The 19,129-nt window shown below is 43.8% G+C and overlaps 1 protein-coding gene across 5 annotated transcripts in view; it reads left to right on the plus strand.

Annotated features, from left to right (window-relative positions):
• Positions 1 to 19,129, plus strand: part of PRICKLE1 (prickle planar cell polarity protein 1) — a 66,540-nt gene that overhangs the window by 39,510 nt on the left and 7,901 nt on the right. The window contains exons 1-2 of one of the 5 annotated variants that reach the window (XM_032105287.1): positions 11,604 to 11,692; positions 17,586 to 17,765. In XM_032105287.1, coding sequence (XP_031961178.1) covers positions 17,634 to 17,765 — 132 coding nt within the window. In that variant the 5' untranslated portion in view covers positions 11,604 to 11,692; positions 17,586 to 17,633. Of the gene's footprint in view, positions 1 to 11,603; positions 11,693 to 11,854; positions 12,188 to 12,682; positions 14,816 to 14,844; positions 17,199 to 17,585; positions 17,766 to 19,129 lie in introns of those variants that run through there. The other 4 variants (XM_032105288.1, XM_032105291.1, XM_032105290.1 and 1 more) reach the window with 4 other exon arrangements.

Here is a 19,129-nt window from a genome sequence, read left to right on the forward strand (position 1 = left end):
CTATTTTACAGTGTTGTCAAAGTAGCATTCAAATAAGTAATGAATCTGTGCAAGAAAAGGGTGGTATCAGCCCATCTTTCAGATGAGGAAAGCTGACAAAGAATGCTGGTGATGTATTAGTCGTCATAAGAAGTCAATACTTACCTTGATCTGAATTTGAGGACCTGGGGTCGTATAGGGCACTCTGTTTTCATAGCTATTATGTCTTTCTTTAAATGTTTTGTACAGGTCTAATGATACGGAAACTTCATTCTTTCTCATCGATCAGAATTGCAAGGGTAATACATAAGTATCTTCCTGGAAAATGTGACAAGATACTACTACTGAGGCAGTGGGTACAGTTGCTGCTGCTTAGGGTAACTAAGAAAATGTACAGCTCTGCCTCAGGTAGTCAGCATTGTCCCAAAACAAATGCCCACTGTTTGAGGGATTCAGTCTTTCCCAGGACAACCCATGTGCTTACTTACTGCCTTGGTGTTTAGAGCAGAGACTGGCTTTCTAAATGGTGGGGTGTGCTTTGGGTTCTCATTAAATGCTGTATGCTGTAGTGTGACACACAATATGCCCTGCAGTGTGTCATGTGCTGTGATGCTAATCAACGTTCAATAGCAGAGGAGGAGAGCAGCTGCTCCACAGTCAGCATGTCTGAACAGTCCTGCACTCAGCAGGGTATTGCTTAATTCATGCCAATGGATAAAAAGCTGGCCTCATAACACTTGTGTAAATGAGGCTAATGATCAGGGAAAAAGTGCAAACTAGTTTTCATTTATTCATAGAGATAGGTGTAATTAGAGGTAATAGCTGGATCCAAAAACTTGGTCTCCAGTATATTTGTTGATATTACAAAATGTGAATGAATCGCTCCACTGTTTGTCTTTTGTGAAGTTATTAACTTCACACAGAACTTGAAATATGTATGCTCTTAAATTCTCATTGAGAGAGTTACAAGACTTAATGGGAAAAAGCTACAGATAATTGCATCTCGTAAACTTACCTCAGTCATTTTCACTGTGTGGTAACGGCTCTCTATTGTAAATTCACTGCTGGCAGAATCAGCGTATAGCTTCAGGTTTTTGACCTTTTTCCATTAGCTCTACTGTCTTCTGTAGATTAGAGAAATCAAGAGGAGGCAGCTTGTCCATTGCAGTGATGGCAGCTGAGTAATAAGGTCGTAATTAGGTACAAAAGACTTATTTCAGCATCTAAGCTGTAGAGTACTAACTGCCCTCTTTCATTTCCCAGGCATTGGTCCTTTTCCTCATTCGTGAAGTCTGTTGTTCCCCTCACAGGTGTGTTGTCCCAGTGGCACAGCTGATGCCACTTGATCATACATGTCTTGAAGGATGAATCAGTCACATAGTGACATAGTCTAATGGTATCAAGCAGAAGTTGATCTACCTGAAATTTTAATAAGTCATCATCTAGTTGGGTTTGCTAAGAAGTGCTGAGTGCATGCTTCTCACCCTACTCTACACCCTGGTTTTGAGTTTGCAGATTTCTCTAAGAGTAATCTTACCTGTGTGATATGCAGGGAAGAAGTAAATCCAGCCTTAATCTAATTTGCAGGAGAAGCGGGAGGCTCTGTGGTCCCAACACAGAGCCAGTCTGGGTTTATGTGGGCATTCCATATTTTCTGTAGCCTAATGTTGTGCAAACTAGCTACATAAAATTCCATGACAATAGGTTTTACTCCTGCTGAGCAGGCCCCTCTGTAGACCTTTGCATGGTAACTAAGTCTTGAAAAAATTTAAGTATTATCTTTCCAGTACACCATGAATTGATTGAGGAAGGACATTCTTAATCCAACTGTATAATGGCATGAAGTTGGTTGTCAGTATTCTCCATCCTTGATTCATCCATTTCTTCATGAAACTGTAGTTAAATTAATTAGAGGGTCTTTTGAAACCTTTTATCTTTTTCCTTTTTTTCTTTTCTTTGATGTGCCCATTAGGCACATCTATTAAGGTCCTCTTTCTGTGCATGGAGCTTATACAGCAGTCTGGAGGTGTGTGTGGGATATCTGCTGATGAAAGCAAACCATCTAAATCTAAAAAGTGATTCTTGCCCAAATCCCCACCCTGCTCTCTGTTGGAAGAAGTGGTTCTTGCTTTAAAACTTTGTGGAAGGTTCAAAGTACCTTTAGAAGACTTGGATTCTTGTTATCAGGTGGAAGTGAAGTCCAGGCCAGCTGTCAATCAATTGCATTTACAAAAACATTATTATTATCACTAAATTATCATTGACTCATTAGTCCTGCATATCAGAGAAGAAACATTACAGAGGAGTACCACTGAAGAGAAAGTAGGTGATGACTGAGGAGGGAGGGATGCGTAACACAAAAATCCAAAAATTACATTAAGCTGGAGAGTCGTGTGTATATGGCTGTTGTGAAACATTTATTCTCATCTTTCCTCTGCTTACTGATTGTCTGAGAGGTGATCTTGTCCTAGCAATAATTTTTGTAGACAAGAAAGCAAGTTGGGAAAATATGCAAGTATAAAGGGACTAAATTGTTGAAAACTTAAACTAATACTAAACGTACATTAATATTCTCAGGACTTTTCAAATAGACTCTATATGTGATGATTGCCATTTTTCAGACCTGTAAAAATGCCATATCTTGACAAATCGCCTGTCATACATATCTGAAGTCATATCAAGCAGCTCTGATATTCACAGGCTTTACTTAACAAAAACCTGGTTTGTCAAAATTTGAGTTCACATTGCTATCTCAAATACATGCTTTCAAAACCTATTAAAAATAATAAAATTTTATGTTGTGGAAGGGTTGGATGCTTTTCTCCTGTCTCCTGCTGAAAGTGGTTGAACCTTTTTCAGAAACTGCAGAATTTCAGAAATTAATCTTGAAGTATCTTTGTGCAAGTGGCCTGACACTTGAGTAGGTTAGCTCAGCCTCTGGTGTTGGAACTGGTAGCAGTGGTAAAATGGTTCACTTTATAGTGGCTGAATATAAATATATTCTAAAAAATGGGGGTGAAAATTGTCAATTCTAGAAGCATGCATTACCTGTGGCCATAGATTGCATTAGCACTTATTCACTTCCATTAAATTCTGGTACTCTTTCAAGGCTAGGCGTTATTATTTCAAAGCTATGCACCCAGAGGAATTCATCCTCCTGGGCAAACTGCTAAGAAAAGCCAGGCCGTGCTGGCAAGCCCAGGTGGGTGTAGCTTGAAGCTCTGTGGCTGCCAGCTGAGTATCAGGTGTCAGGTATTGTCAAGCAGTTGCTGTTTCAGCAGCTGACAGTACCGTGAGGGCTTAGGGATCAACGGATGCTTGCACAAAGGTCACTCATGTCAAGGGTACCAGTTGAATGTCTTAAAACAATTTCATTTGTACTGTTTGCTTCATACATAAGGATTTTCAGTACCATAAAAAATCAAAAATATTTTGCTCCTAAAATATCCTTACATATTCTTAAGAGTCTACAAACACTTCTGTAAACACAGTTAAGGAAATACACATGTGTTGGAGGCTCCAGAATTTTCTAGAGTAGTGTCATGTTGATGAGATGGATCTTGATATTTAGGGTATTTGAACTGATTTTCCCTGTTGTAGTTACAATTAATTATCTTGCCAACTGGTGTGGAAAGGATAGTGACTGCCAGCTAAGAAACAAAATTAACTGGGTTTCTATTTGAGTATTTGTTTAACTACAATCTTCAATATTATCCTACTGAACAGACATAACTTGCATCTTGAACAGACACTGCCTGCCCACTTGGCCTTTAAATTCAAGTGCAGTGGAGATGAGGAGAAGGAAAGGAGCACTTTTATATTTCCAACCACCCAATCCTAAGCATCTAGCTCTGTGGAGAAGGGAATACTATTTCACAGTATCATCACAGAATCATAGAATGGTTTGGTTTGGAAGGAACCTTAAAGACCACCTAGTTCCAACCCCCCTGCCATGGGCAGGAACACCTTCCACTAGACCAGGTTGCTGAAAGCCCCATCCAGTCTGGCCTTGAGCACTCCCAGGGATGGGGAATATCAAGCTGTTGCAGCTCTTTGTGTGCCACTGTCTAGCCAATTCCTTACCATTTCAAATGCCTGTGGATGGTGACTCTGCTAGGTCTGAGGTTTTTATTGATCTAGCACTTCTTGCCTAGTCTTTCTCCTCAGTTTATACTTGAGTGACCATAATCACAAGGGTAGTGGGCATGCAACTGGGAGAAGTGCTCTTGAAGCCATCTTCCTGACTGCCTTTTGATGGGGTTTGCACGTGTCAGTGTAGTTGTAACAGCTAGCTACTGACCAGGATTGGGACCATCCCCCTTGGTGTTCCTCCCATTCCATTCCTACTACTGACAAATGGGCTCAACTCATCCTTCAATAAACCAGTTCTGGGAGCTAAACCAGCAGAGAAAAACCAATCACGCTTAGAGAGAAAGGAAAAAAAAAAAAAAAAAAAAAAAAAAAAAAAAAGCAAAAGGAGGGGGAAAAGAAAAAAGTATGTAACCTCCAGATCAGCATTTTTCACTCTGTTAAGCAGAAAGCTTCTTTGGGTTTTCCAAAAAATGTGTTCAGTCATCCCATTGTCACCCTCCTAGGAAAAGAAGCAGCAAGCCTCAACCATGCATGTTTACCCCACATCTTATTTTGTCATGCCAAGTTAAATTCATGTTAGTGAGGTGAAGTTTGTACTAAGGGCTTTATTTGCCCAGGCATGTAAGTGGGAGCTGGTTTGTTGCCCATTTTGAAGTAATGGGTTACATTACAGTGCTTCCATTGGAAAACAAGAGATTAGGATTTTTTTTACCAAAATGCCAGTATATGGAGTTTCGCAGTATGTTTAAGAAAGACATGTGAGTGAGGGGGAAACCTTTGTGGCTCTCATTGAAGGAACTTCAGTTAGGTGGATAACTTTTCTTATTCCTCTTTTTCTTCCTTTTTTTTTAATTTCAGGGTTGGAGAGAATAAGAAGGGGAAAGGGGAGAGACGAGTATAATTTCTGTTTTAAGGCAGTAATATAACATGGGAATGCATTGCAAAACTGTGTTAGTTCTGGAGTCAGGGTGTCATTTGGATGCTGCCTAGCCCACAAACAAGCTTTCTTTAGTGTGAGGAAAAAAAACCTTATACAAATCAAACTACAGTGACAGTAGTGGCAGAGAGCATGAACTGACTGGATAGAAGAGCAACAAACCTCTGGTGAGATAGAAGCCTGCCCAACTTTGGGACAGGTTTCTTTTGTTTGTTGCGCAAGAAGTGAGAGGACTGTTCTCCAGCTCACCTGGCTCAGACAATTATTTAGCCATTGATCTTTCTGTGCAAAACACTGAAATACTTACCATGTTTTGGTGATGCCTTTTGATAGAGTTTCATGGTCTTCAGTTTTGGCAGCTCATCAATCAGATAGTGTCTCTTCCAGCTGCTGTACTAAGGAAAGCTAATAAAGGTGTAATGCATCTTTTTATCCACCTGACATTTTTTCATCCTTGCATCACTGTCTGCCTTGAGGTTGACCTGTGACATTAATTTGGTAAAATAAACTAATAGTTAATCTAAGCATTGTGCATATGGCTTGTGGAAAATGACAGTGTAGGACTGTGCAGGGTACCTATTTCACTGGCTGCTGGATTTCCCTCCTGCAGATTTTAAGCAAGAAAAAGTTAACACAAACCTTTGCATATCTCATCTTTGGCTTTAAACTCAGTTTTGGTTTCTCTGGATAGAATGTTGCAGGAGCAGTGGTAATCCTCCTTGTCAAACTTTGCCTTCACTTAAGAGTGATTTTCCTAAGTTCAGGCTATTGAAAAGCATTGCCAGTGACAGGGAAGACTGAATGTAACTGGAGCATGACTCACACAACAAAACTGCACTCACAAAGGGTTTTTAATTTGTTTTCAAATACTAGTTCGAATATTTGTTTGAATAATTAGTTCATAATATTACTACTGTATTAATTTTGTTATTATTGTGTTATTAGTTTCTTTACATGGGTGCCAGCTCCTGGGTTAAATGTCCCATTGTCTGTGTGTATGAATGTTAACCACAGTAGAGGATCCACAGAGTTCATACCGTTTCCTTTTTTAATCTAAATAAATTTTGAAACCAATTTAGATAAATTGAGTAGTTCTTTGGAGGCAAAGCCTGAGAGCAGAGCTTGACACAGAAGATGACATAACTCACCATCTGCACAGGCTTTGGCACAATACTTCACTGAAATTCCCTCAATAAGCAAACAGTGCATTAGCATGGGCTCTGCAACACCTTCCCCATTGCATAATGGTGTTTGTGCTGGGGTGTTATTAAAAACCCAGGCAGCGATTCCACCCTGCGTCAGCCTCTGCTACTGGCAAGTGTTGCTGCAATGCACTTTGTTGTGCCTTGTGCAGCCTGGCAACAGGGCACTGTCTGTCTGAGGGTGCTGGTGTGGTAGGGGAGCCCCACTCACGCCCCACAGCCAGTGGTTGCAGCGGTGTTGTGGGCACCCGGGTGTTTGCCTGTGCCCTGTGTGACTGTGGGCTGCGCCGAGCCAATTACGATAAAATCAAGATTACTGTCTTCAGAGGAGCCTGTGGGGTTAAGAGTTTCCAGATACAGCAACAGACCTGTTGGTTCAGGAGCAAGTCCTAGCCCGATCTGACAAGGAAGGGCGTTTTAATGAAATTTTAGTTCTTTGCTGCTGAAGCAGAGTAGGGTTGTGGTTTTAGAAGGTGTGTTGGTCTTCAGCTCTGAGAGCATTAAGGAAAGGAAATAAAATAAACCTCTCTTAGTCAAGTATTCCCAACACACAGCAGCTTATGCCAGCCGGTCCTCAGGCCATTTGTAGCGGGTGTAGCTCTCCAAAGCAAGCGGTAGGCACCGTTTCCGTCCTTGATGCCTTATTGCTTGATGCCTCAGCACATCTATGTGCCATTGGCAGCTGAAAATAAAAATGAGTTTTATTAGTGTTATTGTTGTTGTTATTATTATTTGTTTATTGCTACTTAATTGTCTCCTGTTCTGTTACCTGATGTTAATATTTCCAGTAGATGTATTGACTTACTGAGGCAGGCTATTAGTATGACAGGGAATGCAGCAAAGAGAAGAGTGGAAACCAAGCACCCTCATGCAATCACAAACCCTTGCTGGGCAAAAGTCATCTTATTCTTACATTTTTAACTTGTTGCATTTCACATGGACATTTCCTTTTAATCCCTGTATCTCTTTACTGCATATCATCCCTTATGCTTTACCTGTGTGTCTCCTGCAGAAGTGCTTTTCTCTGGATTTTAAATGTTATCTAAATGTTATTTTTAAACATGATTTAAAGATTGGCAAAGATTCAGACTTTGGAGCCTTGAGAAGTCATGAGATGCTGCCTCCATGCCCTTTCTCTGCAGCCTCAAAAAAGAAAATAGGGAAGACACCAGTCAGTGGCACAGTTGAGAGGCCCCAATACGTTGATGACACCACTGGTTTGCCTCTGCTCCCAGCAGCACGTGATGATCCACTGTTGGTGCCAAACTCCCCAGTTTGGCGGGGCAGGAGGAAGCAGTGTTGAACAGGAAGAGGTTTCACCTATGGCTGTTGGTGTGGAGTGACACAGAGAGGGGTGGCCTTTGCCTGGTGGCCCATTGGGGTCCTTCAAGGTTTGTGCTTTGCTTCAAGGACATCCAGTGTGTCAGGTGTCTCCTAGTGATTGTGGATAGTGATAAAATTGTGCAAACTGTTCCATCTATGAAGGCATACTTCCCCACTCATATCCTTAACGTGTGAGAGGAAACCCAGGGCTGGGTTTGACGAGACGTTCAGGTTGTGTAGAGGTCCAGGTGGATGTCCATGGGGGTTCTGAACACACCAAGGCAAACATACTTTTGAAGTAAAGTGGTCTTGGAGGTCAGGCTGTTTCTATACACCAGCTAAGCAAGTGTGTGTAAAGAGCCAGGTTTTCCATAAAAGAGAAGGAAAAAGGCTGGCAATTGCATCTCCACAACAGTCCAGCCTCACAGGAATCAGTCATGGTTTTTCCTTGTGCTACCACTGGAAGGTCTAGGGAATTAGACCAGTATTTTTTAGTGAGTTGAGTTTTCCAGTAGATCATCACAGATAATGATGTAACTGCTTTCCCTATTCTGATCTCTTTGCTCCCTTGGGGCACAGACCTGGAGCCACTGGGGGTAGAAAGGACCTTGGTGCTGTAAATGTGTCCTAGAGTTCCCTGTGCTGTAGCCTTCAGGCAGGACCATACATGGTCGAGTCATCGTCCCTAAAATTCCTGAAGGGCATACCTGCCTGCGTCAGACATCACTTTGATTTATGCACAACCACTGCTTGGGGAGCAGTTGTAATTCCTGCTCCATGGACTCCTCCTGTGCTGTCAGATATATGGAAAACATTTCCTGCTTTATTTAAAAATACGAAACCTGGCTTATTTTGAAGAGTTTTCTCATTGATTTCTCTGAAAGAATTATTGCTGTGATTTTTTTGTTGTTGTTTTTGTTCTAGCTTCCATTCACCTTTCTGCATGCTTTCACCTTTCATAGCTGAATTGTGACTTACTATTTTAAATGAACAGGTGAGATGATAATTAAAACTCTTGGGACGGAGGTGGTGATCATTAAAGGGTGATGATGTAGAGGGTGAACTCCTCTGTTTATCCACAGAACTAATAAGGCTTGAGAGGTGGGTGTTGTGCCACTGTCCTACCTGGAGAAGCTGCCTCTGAAGCACAAGAGGTTAATTTGTTTTCTGCTGCTCGGTCTCTCTTCTGTGACTGCCAACAAAGGTAGAAATTACCAGTGTTATCTCAGGGGATGTTCCCTGACCTGGATAATTTGGAACTGGGAAACCACACTGACTACTCAGCAAATTTCTTAAGAGGCCAGAGACTATCCCTGGCCTGGTCAATAGGTAACAACTTTCTTGTACTAGACTAAATTTGTGCTAATGCCTTAGGGCAAAAGGTTCCATATCCATTACAGGTCCCTTGAAGCATTTGGTTGTTTGAAGGATCAGCTCTACCCAGACGCAGTCAAGAATGTGGTACATGCCGTAAAGGGCAAGTCAGTTTGTGCCTGTCTTTTTAGCAATTTTTTTTTTAAGGCAACTTCTGTGGCATAGTTGATGCTTCACATAACGAGTATGTATGCTGTCATATTTGTTGTGTGAAAATAAAGAAGAAATCATAGCAACACATTTGTTCTTGTGGAAGCAGCCCAAATCAAAGGAGGTAGTTCAGGAATGACTTTCACAATTTGCAAATGCCTAAGGGGAGTTATGATAGCTGGTTCTTTAGCCTAACATTCAAGGGTATCACAGAATCAAGTGTTTGAGCACTGAAATACAGCAATCTGAGATTTAAAAAAGGAAAAAAAAATGTAGTGTAAAATAATTGACTACTTGAAATAATTTAACAAGGGCTGTAGATGGATTTAACAGAAGTTATAGTGGGTTTTTCATTGCTGGTACTTTTAAATCAAGATAAAATGGTTTGTTCATGCAGACAGGAAATGTAGGAAAATCTTATGACCACATTAGTTCAGACTAGAAGATCACAATGGTTGGTTTTGGCCTGATAATCTGTAAATGCATTGTCCAGAACAATATAGTAGTTTCTGTGCTCAAGTCACAAAAGTCCAGGAAAAAAAAAAAGGGCCATGTAAACTATCTCTGTACATCCTCTGACACTTCAGTGTGAAAGCAAGCATTGGCAAAATGGGGGACAGCTTGACTTTCCAGGGAAGTAATTGAACATGTCTTCTTTGGTAGACTCTTGGTCACAAAACTTTGCGAGCTTCTCTGCAGCCTTTGAGCTGGTTGTGCTGCAGAAGTTCCCAAAGGACATTCTCATCTTTGCAATGTGCTGTGCAGACGTGTTGACCCCTCGGTGTGGGGAGCTGCTGAGAAAATGTCAGGCACTTCTGGAAATGGTGTAGACAATATATGTAAATTGTTGGTATTTATTCAGTCATGTAATGGGGCAGAATAAACATTATTCCTGACATTGCCATTTTTGATTAATGATGAATGGAGCTGGCAGATGTTCAGCTGGCCGCCAGATGGGGTCTGCTCAGTCCAACAAACAGAATAGGAACAGTCTGGGTCTCGTAAAGCCAGCACTGACAAAAGCTCTGACAAAATCTGCAGTTCATCCAAGTGATACGCCAATTTTTTAACCTCAAAACGACTAAGCTGTTTAAGAATGGAGGTAGTACAACCAGTGAAACTGCTTATGGAAGTGAAATGGGGTGTGGAAGGATGGGAGCTGGTTAGTTTGCTGGAGTTTCAGCAGGTTTTTTCCTGCCGCAGGAGCCACAGTCTGCGGCTTTGATTCCCTGTCGCTGGAGCCGCGCGGGGCCTTCTGCATTTACCCACGGTTACAGGTGTAATGGTCGTGTCTCTGGGCACATCTCCTCGGCTGCTGGTGGGGATCGACTGCGCGTAGCGTCATTAGCCCAGGATGGGCTGTACCTCTCGGGGTCAGATAGCCCGGCGCTGGTCCTGGCCCCTCGGCCGGCCGGTCTGGCTGCCTGCTCCCAGCGACGGGGAATCAGCCCACACGAGGAGTTGTGGAGGCTCCTCGCGGCTCGCCATGAGACTCGCGTGTGCCCAGCCGAGAGTCAGGGGCAGCCCGCAGGAACGGGGTGACAGGGCTGGGGACAGGGACACTGCTCTGAGCACCTCAGCCCACGCCTGTGCCCGTCAGGGCCGGCTTCCGTCAGTGCCCTGCGGGCAAAGCCATTCAAATTTACAGAAGTGCATTTAAACCCATGCAAATTCTGTTCCTGGGGGAAGCGATAAGTGTCTGAGAAGTGCCCAGTCGCTGTCCCGCTCGGCGGCCCGGGCAGATAAGCCGCCCCCGGCCGCGGGACCTCGGCGGGGAGCGAGGGACGGGATGCGAGGAGGCTGGGTCGCCGCTGTCCCTCGCAGCGGTGGGGCGCGTCGGGGCTGTGTGTGTTGCCGTTCTGACCCCGAGATGCAGCACGAATAAATTCCCTTTGATAATGACTTCCCCAGGGAGACAAAGAGCGGGAGGGAAGAGGAAATTTGACCGCGCTGTTCACGGTTACATTGGCGGTGCCGGGGGGAAGCCGTCCGCCTGCCTTTGAAGCCGAACCACCCGCCTCTCGGGGCTTTTTGTGCCTACGGGGGTGGGGGAAGTGGTAAAAGCGAGGGCTGGCAGCCTCTTAGAAAATGCCCCGGTGCTACTTCTCTGTGCATAAGCTGGGGCTCGGACGCCTCTTTCCCACTTGGAATGTGCCAAGGGAGGCAGTGATGGACGGCTGCTCTCTGTGATCCTCGGCTTCAGATAGGGTTTATTATTTTTATTATAGTTTTGTTATTCATGTACAGCGACCTAGAACAAATGTTTTCCCGTCCTGAACCCAGTCCTTCCCGTCCGGGTGCGCGGGGCGGCGGTGGCCGGGCCGGGCAGGGCACGGTCAGCCCCGGGCGGCCGGAGCGCGTCCAGGGTGGGGTGGGAAATCTATTTCGGGCGTCAACACGAACAAAAGCACTATCACCAAACCGTATGTCCGTCGTGTTCTGAGCACAGAATTTATTGCTTCTGCAGGCGCTCGGTCCCCTGGGTGGGCAGGCGGCCGGGACGGCGACCCTTACTGCCTCGGGGCCGGTGGCAAGAGACGCTCTCCCTTCCCACGGTTCCTCCCCCGCCTCGGGCTGCACTTTGAACGAAGATCGCTGGTGGCAGAGATTCCTCCCGCCGCCTGACGGAGGAGCGGTGAGGGGCGCAGGGCGCTGGGGTACGCCGGGGGTCGGGGGTCCCCCGGGCGTCGGCGGGAAGCGCTGCCGGTGCCAGTCCGGGGCGAGTTTGGGGAGGAGCGCTGGGGAGGCTGCTCCCTCCCCGGCTTGCCGCCCCGCGGGAAGGGGCCGGGGGGCGGCGCAGGGATCGCTCCCGCTGCGCTCCCAGCAGGCGGGACGGGGAAAGGAAGCGGTGGCGCCGCCCGGCAGGGACGGGGCTGGAGGAGCCCCCGCCGCCCCTTCCCTCGGCGGGGCCGTGCCTGGCCCTGGCCGCTCCTCCGGACCTGTGGGGACAGGAGGGAGCCGCGGGCAGCTGCCGGCGCCGGTCCGGGTGTGCGGGTCTGTGCAGCCCCGGGGCTCGGTGTGAAGCTGCCGCGGCGGGGCGCGGGGTCGGGTCTGCAGCCGGCATCGCCTCTCCTGCGCCGCCTCCCTGGCTCCGCCAGCAGCCCGGCCGCTGTCTCGGTGCCGCACAGAGGTAATTTGCGGTTACTTGTATTCGCTCTCCCTCGCGGCGGCTCCGCCGGAGGGGCAGGGGAAACGAGTGGGTGCCGGTGGATGCCGGTGCCTTTGCGCATCCGGGTCCAGAGCGTGGGCACCCGGGGGACTGGGGGTGCCTCTGATCCACCTGAACGTCTCTGAAACTTGGTCAGGATGGGAAACCTCCCACCTGTCCTTCCGGGATCTCTGCCTGCTGAGGAAGGCACCGTCCCGGCTCCTCCGAGATGAGGGTGCGCAGCTCGGCAGGGCTGTCAGGGTGCACGGGGCTGGGCGCGGGATGTTTTTTACTTTTCTATTTTTTTACAATTCCTGTCTTGTGACTTATTGAACACTTTCTTCAAGTGTTTTCTCTGGAAACTTGTCTCAAATGAGGGCTGTGAGCCCTAACAAAGAAGAGTGTTGTTCGACAGCCAACAGGTGATGGGGTGAAACCTGAGTATATGTGTACATTGGAGTAAAGTCTGGCTGCTGTTTAAAATAGAATTTAAAAAATCAATGGGAGACTGTAAAAGGCAAGATTTCCTTCTTTCTAAATCTGTACAACCTCTTAAGGAGAGGGGGGGGAGCATCCGTGAGAATACCTCCTCCTCGGCTGGAGGTTTGGGTCTTGCCTCACTGCAGCGTGCACTTGAGTTTCCATCACCAATGTACAGAGCCAAGGATAACATGGCCAAATCAGATGTGTTGGCGTGGGGCGATGCTTTGTCACGGGGCTTCCTCCTTTTGTTAAATGCAGGTAGCCTGTCTTTGCAGTATGGCTCGTCAAAAGAAAATACCCTGAAAAGGATCGTCTGACTTCCAGTTGGAAAAGTGATCTTTGCGCTAGGATGCTAGAGGAGGAAAGCAGTTAACTCTTCTGTTGGTCCTTGTATACTGGCTAACGAAAACAGTTGTTACTTCTAGGGTCCATCTAAAGGGCTTTTGCATGAACAAGTAGAGTGGCTCCATTCCCTCCCCACTGCTTTGGGTAGTTCATTACTCAAAAGGACCCAACAGCTGTGTGCTGATGCAGATTCTACTTATCAATTCTGGATCCAGACTTCCCACACAGAGAGCTATAGAGCTCCCTGTAGATATGTTATTTGTACCGTAGCTAGGGAATGGAACTTCGTGATCACGTGCACAATACATATTGGAAATAGGCTTTGAATTATTAGTAGTCACTTTATAGTGGTTTATTGCTGTTATATTGTGCCCTTCCTCTTCTAATGTAGTTATCTTGCACCAGAGATTAAATAAGCAGGTGAATGGGCTGACCATGCTAATCTTAACTCGTTGAGCCTTCATTGTGCGTGGATGCATGTGATATGCATCTTGTATCCCCTATAGCCTTGTTAACAAGCCTTCTAACAAAAAAGTTGTTAAAACAATTTGCCCTGCAGGACAGAGTAAAACAGCAGGGGGTGGGCAAGGAGATGTTTGTCTAACTTTGCTTGCAAATCATGACCTCTTCTATCTGGTCAGGGGGAACATAATCAGTGAGCTGGAAATCCTAGCATGGGGATAAACCTTCATATGGGCTTCCGCAATGGCCTTGTTCTAAGTTTGATATCCCAGTATTTTGTGTGCCCATAGCTTTGTAATTAGGAGCATAGTTTGTCTTTGCCTCTAAGGAATTTGTCATACAACTGTTTTAATTCATCAGTGGAAAAAACACAGTAATTGCTTTTCTTTTCAAATCAAATTTAGCTGTGTAACTCAATTATGTTATTCATAGTTGTCAACCTGCCAGTGAAAAACCTCCTTGTAGGCTATAAAGCTTTTTTTGAGAGGCAGTATTTGAACAGAGCTGAAACCTCAAAATGTTCCATGGCTTTTAAAAAAACAAAGCAAAACAACACATCCTTGCTGTGTTCTGTAGGTGTCATGGCGGGAGTAGAAAGACCACCTTTCTAGTCATCCCTTGGAAAACACTTATTTTTTCAGCTGTTGTTTATATTCATTTGAATCCTCCTTAGGATGTAATCATTTTAAACAGATCACTTTGAAGGATGAGTGCAGCTGGGGGGCAGGGAGGAAGAACCCTGTAGTTTTAAAATGCAAACCAAATTACACTTGAACAGGAGAGGAAGAACTCCTAAACAAGCAATTGCTAAAATAGTTCTTCAGATAGCCTACTGTTAAGACAGGCTGGATTAAAAACCTTGTTATCAACAACCCCACAGTATTTGTGATGTGGCTGTATTGATATGTGGTGTACTGTCAATCATTTTATAGCCAGCTTCTTCACGTTTGCCCTATGGGAGCATTTTTCTTTTGAAGTGAATGATGTCCTTTGAGCTGTCCTAATCTCAGTTCGTTGAGGTTTGTGGACCTTGCTTTGAACATTTCTAATCATCTTATCTTGGGGGGAAGAACCCTGATTATAAAGTTGCATTTTACATTTGGAGGTAAGGTGCATTCTTATTTTATTCTCCATCAGCCACACTTTCAAACTGCCCTGTATGACTGGAAACTGGACCTGTGAGTCTGTGGTTTCCTCCTGTTGGAGCTGGTGTGCGTGCTTTCTGAAACGGATGTGTCAGAGGAGGCCCAGGCAGGACCAGTCTCTGCAGAAAAGCAGCCTTGTCTCTCTTACCAATGCCTTGTCTTCCTTAGGAATTAGGTAACATTCCTATATTTATGTACCTTTGCTGTGCTGGAGATCCTGACGTTGCCCAGCACTGCTTTTTTCACAGTGGAAGTAGTATGTAGCCTTAGTGTTCAAAATACTCAGAGAAGTTAGTAAGTCATCATGCATTCAGATTTTGCGTTGTTTCCTTGTCTTTCAAGAGAAGTCAGAGAATTTAATTTTTGATCTTGTGGAGAGAGGGTTTCGAACAATCAATATGAAGCAATTACTCAGTTACTTGGAGTGCTTGTGAGTGTTGGGTATTGTGTGAACAAGGCAGGAGTACGCTCTGCTCAAGTGACCAGGCGCTGACAGAGCTGAACCTGTCTCATTGCCTAAATTGTGTTTCAAATCTTCCTGTGGGATGTGGTTGAGGTCATGCTGCCTAATGAAACATTGTCAAAGATGTTTCACCTGCTGACTCCTTTTATTCCTGGCTTATTGGGCAGCAGTCAGTTCTTGAAAAGGGACCATTTGACCAATACAAGTTCTTGCAATGCCATAAGAATTAGAAATACCAGCTTAGGTGTCAGTGAGTGGCACATTATTGCAAAGCAGGCATCTGCCCCTTTCTAAAGGGAAATGGTAAAACAGTTCATCTGCTGCTAAGGTCATCTTGGAAGGAATTCAGCTTCTCAACGAAATTCCTAGTGACTTTATATTTAACAATTATTTGGATATAGATGATGTGTGACACAAGCTGCCAAACTGAGCATCCCTATCCATCAGCAATAGTGAACACTGTTACCTTTTTTTGCTAGAGTGATTTCCTAATTGCATCACATTATTTCTTTGTCCCTTCTTCCTCACACCCCAGTTTTATGCAAGCAATAACAGAAACATACCTCATGCATGACTTTACTTCCACTAGTGAGTGGGAAGGGGAAACAGTTCTGTATTCCTTGTCTTATTATTTGGTTCTGAGAGCAAGTAATTCAAGGGATACAGAGTATGTACCAGGAAGTCTGTCTTTCTGTTTGAAATATATAGGATTGAGCTTTTAGGACTGAGTTTGGTTATATTTGCCTTCCTTGAGAAAGATAGTAATATGGCGATGTTAAGTTCAGAAGCTGTTGTGCTAACCTTTAGTGGTTCAACTTGAGTAAGATTGCAGACATGTGCCTGACAGCTCACCAGCTTTCCAGAAATAGCCTGTTCTCAGAAGGGAAGTTGGCAGGCTTGCTTGCCCCATCAAATATTAAATTAATCTTCTATTACAGTGCAGCTATGAAGTGTGTTGGCATCTTAGCAGTGCACCAAAAATAGTGTGTATGTTTTTGAACCAGAAGTTTTTGAAATAAAGTTAAAAAATTAATTTTTTGGAGCACTAGCCCAGTGGAAGGGTTAAGTAATCCCATCTCTTTTTATTGGGTGTGGGAATATATAGATGTATTGAAAATAGGAGTAGATAAGACCATGTACTGGATAGTATAATTTCTCTGAGTTTGTAGCTTTTGGGTGCATATGACCACTTTTTATGGAGCAGGTTTGGGTTTATGTACTGAATTATCAGAACCTGGCACTAACCAGTGCCTCACGCTTGAAGGAGAAACTCCTGTTGAGTAACTAGCAGAATATTTGGGTAAGCAGTCTTAGATCTTCCACCTGTGATCCAGGAGCAACTTATCTTCTCTAAAACAGGGGTGATGAAACTGGAAGTGTAATGTGGGACCCACCAGAAGTTTTTATATTGCGCTTCTCATTAGACCCACCAGCAAGGTTTACGTCTAGGAGATTAAAATTTTCTACAACTCAGATGTAGCACTGACAAAATTTGATCTGTGTTTAAATAAATAGGTAAAAAAATGTCCTAAAATGGGGAAGGCACAGCTCATGTGTAACATGGTAGTGTAAGAGCAAGCTTGTCCCTACCCCAAGTGGTCAGGATATCTGTCATGTTAGGACAGATCCTCTGTGATTTTGGTTATCTGTATTTCATTGAAATGCCTCTCATTTCCTAAGAACTTCTGCTAGAATTAATAGAAGATATAGATCTTGTTAGGCTTTTTGCTGCAGACTGCTATGGATCTTGGTGAGAGCCTTCTTTGCCAGTTGTGACTCAAAATGATCCCACTGATACTAAGCTTTGCAGGCTTCATGAATCAACAAAATCATCTCCCTGTAGGGTTTTAAATTGACAGAACAATCATGATGTACTTTACAGAGACTAATCTGGCATAATTGGATTTCAGATCTTTAACAGGACCAACGCCCTTCCGCTCCCATACAGCTCAACCAAAGTTCTCAGAGGAATCCAGCAGATGCTTGCTGCTCTGTGCCTACCTTGTGAACAACAGGATGCTACTTGCACAACAGTCTTTCCCCAATAATTTCTTCAGTTTTTGACAAGTGGTTGTCATGTCTTTTGTTTCACTAGGTAATGACTTCAGGAAGAGCTTGGGTCATTCCTGTTGTTAGTCTGCTCAATGAGTCTTTCCTAGATACACCTACATATATATAACCTGTGATGTGAAACAAGCAGAACTGTAAAAGGTGACAAGTGTTAATACTGAAATACATTGTGGTTGCCAAAAGTGTTAATTTGTGCCTAGGTTTCTCAGGTTTTTTTTTCTTCAACAGTTTTATTTCTGTAACTTTTTAAAGCACTTTTGAATTGCTCGTTGTAATGCAAGTTGTAATGAAGCTTCCGTAATTTATTGTTCTGGGCAACACAAGGAATACTAAACCATTGTAAGATCATTTACACTGATAATTAGTTGTTCATGTCCAAATCTAGTAAAGTGCTATTAATCTTTTTCTCCAGATCAATTGCTTGATGAGCTGCAGCTGAAATATTTAACACTTCACACTTATGCCATTGGAGATGGAGCCCAAAGCCAATAATCTTGTTTTTGGGTGTCAGCGAAGCTCAACCTCTGACGATGACTCTGGCTGTGCCTTGGAGGAATATGCCTGGGTCCCCCCAGGCCTCAGACCAGAGCAGGTACCAACCATGTTTCTGCATTTTAAAAACAAGCCTCGTAAGGACTGTCTAAGAGAGTGATATGCTTAATTATAAGTCTAATTAAATTCTTATAATGTATAAAACTTTAATTCATGTACAACCTTTCATTTCTTTTTTGTTTCCTGTCCAATGAGGCCATGTGTAGGGAGCTTAAAGTTCTCAACCCTGAGGAGTTTTATGTTCCAAAAAAGTTCCCAGTCAAGGTTTTTCAAAAAGTATATCCTGCAGAGGTATGTATTGCCAAGTCTAAAAGCAGCATAGAAGTTTGTTTTCTGTTTGAAAGAAGTTATTAGGTTAAATTAAAGCTCATGGCATACCTCATGACATTGTGCTCCATGGCCAAGTATTTCACTGCACTTGTATGACTCTTTAAGTAATTAGGCATTTGACATCTCGAACATGGATGGTATGGCAGTGCATATAAATGAAAGCGTTCAGTCACTGTGACAGGTAATAATGTATTTTACGCCTGTTTAAATAGTTGTATGGCTGCCATTTGTTCATGCCAGGATTTCTCTTGCGTGATGTGTGGAGCTGACACTTGTGGTTTGGTTGGCTGTTCTTTCCCCTCTTTAGTCCCCTTTTTTTGTGCAACATCACATGGCAATGGGAATAAAAGTGAGATTATTGATGACCAAGTTGCTATAGGAGACCAGAATGAACGGCTTATGGTATTCATTCATGGTATTGATGATATTGCAACTGTGCTGAAGTTGTGTACTCAGCAATATTCAAAACTCAAGACTTCAGTGCTAAATGGCCAGGGTGGCTTTGCAACATCTGCTAAAGGAGGCAGAGCAATCCTGGCAAGCTTGTACAGTCCATAGTTTAAAAAAGTGCAGAAGATGTCTCTTTTTTGCAATGCAGAGATTTTCTTAATCATGAGTAAAGTAACAAGTCAGCAGGAATGGCAAATAACAGGCTATTTTTAGGGCAACTCTTTATCACTTACTTAAGCATCTATAAGAATCCTGATGAATCAGACCTTAAGGCAAACAGTGAGCTAACATTCTGCCAGAACAATTAAATGCCCTAAAATATCCTCATAATCCCAGCTAGCCCAAACTCTCTAAAGATGGGAGGGTTTTTCCCCCAGAAGAGCTAGTTATTTTGAGAACAGTGCAAGAAACTTGAGAAAAGGGCATAAACTATTTTTAAAGCTTCACTTTTTACTGCATGTTATCTTTTTCTGGAGCATCCTGAAATACAGTCAGTAGCAAGTGGGCTTACAGTAGATTTCGGTTGTTTAAATTTTGGTTAAATGAAGACCAAGTCATGTTTTGTACAACCTGTCTCTCATAATTTTGATTGCTTCCTGACTTAAGTGACTGATTAATGCTTTT

The sequence above is a fragment of the Corvus moneduloides genome, chromosome 4 (genome assembly GCF_009650955.1).
Source record: "Corvus moneduloides isolate bCorMon1 chromosome 4, bCorMon1.pri, whole genome shotgun sequence".
Taxonomy (NCBI): domain Eukaryota; kingdom Metazoa; phylum Chordata; class Aves; order Passeriformes; family Corvidae; genus Corvus; species Corvus moneduloides.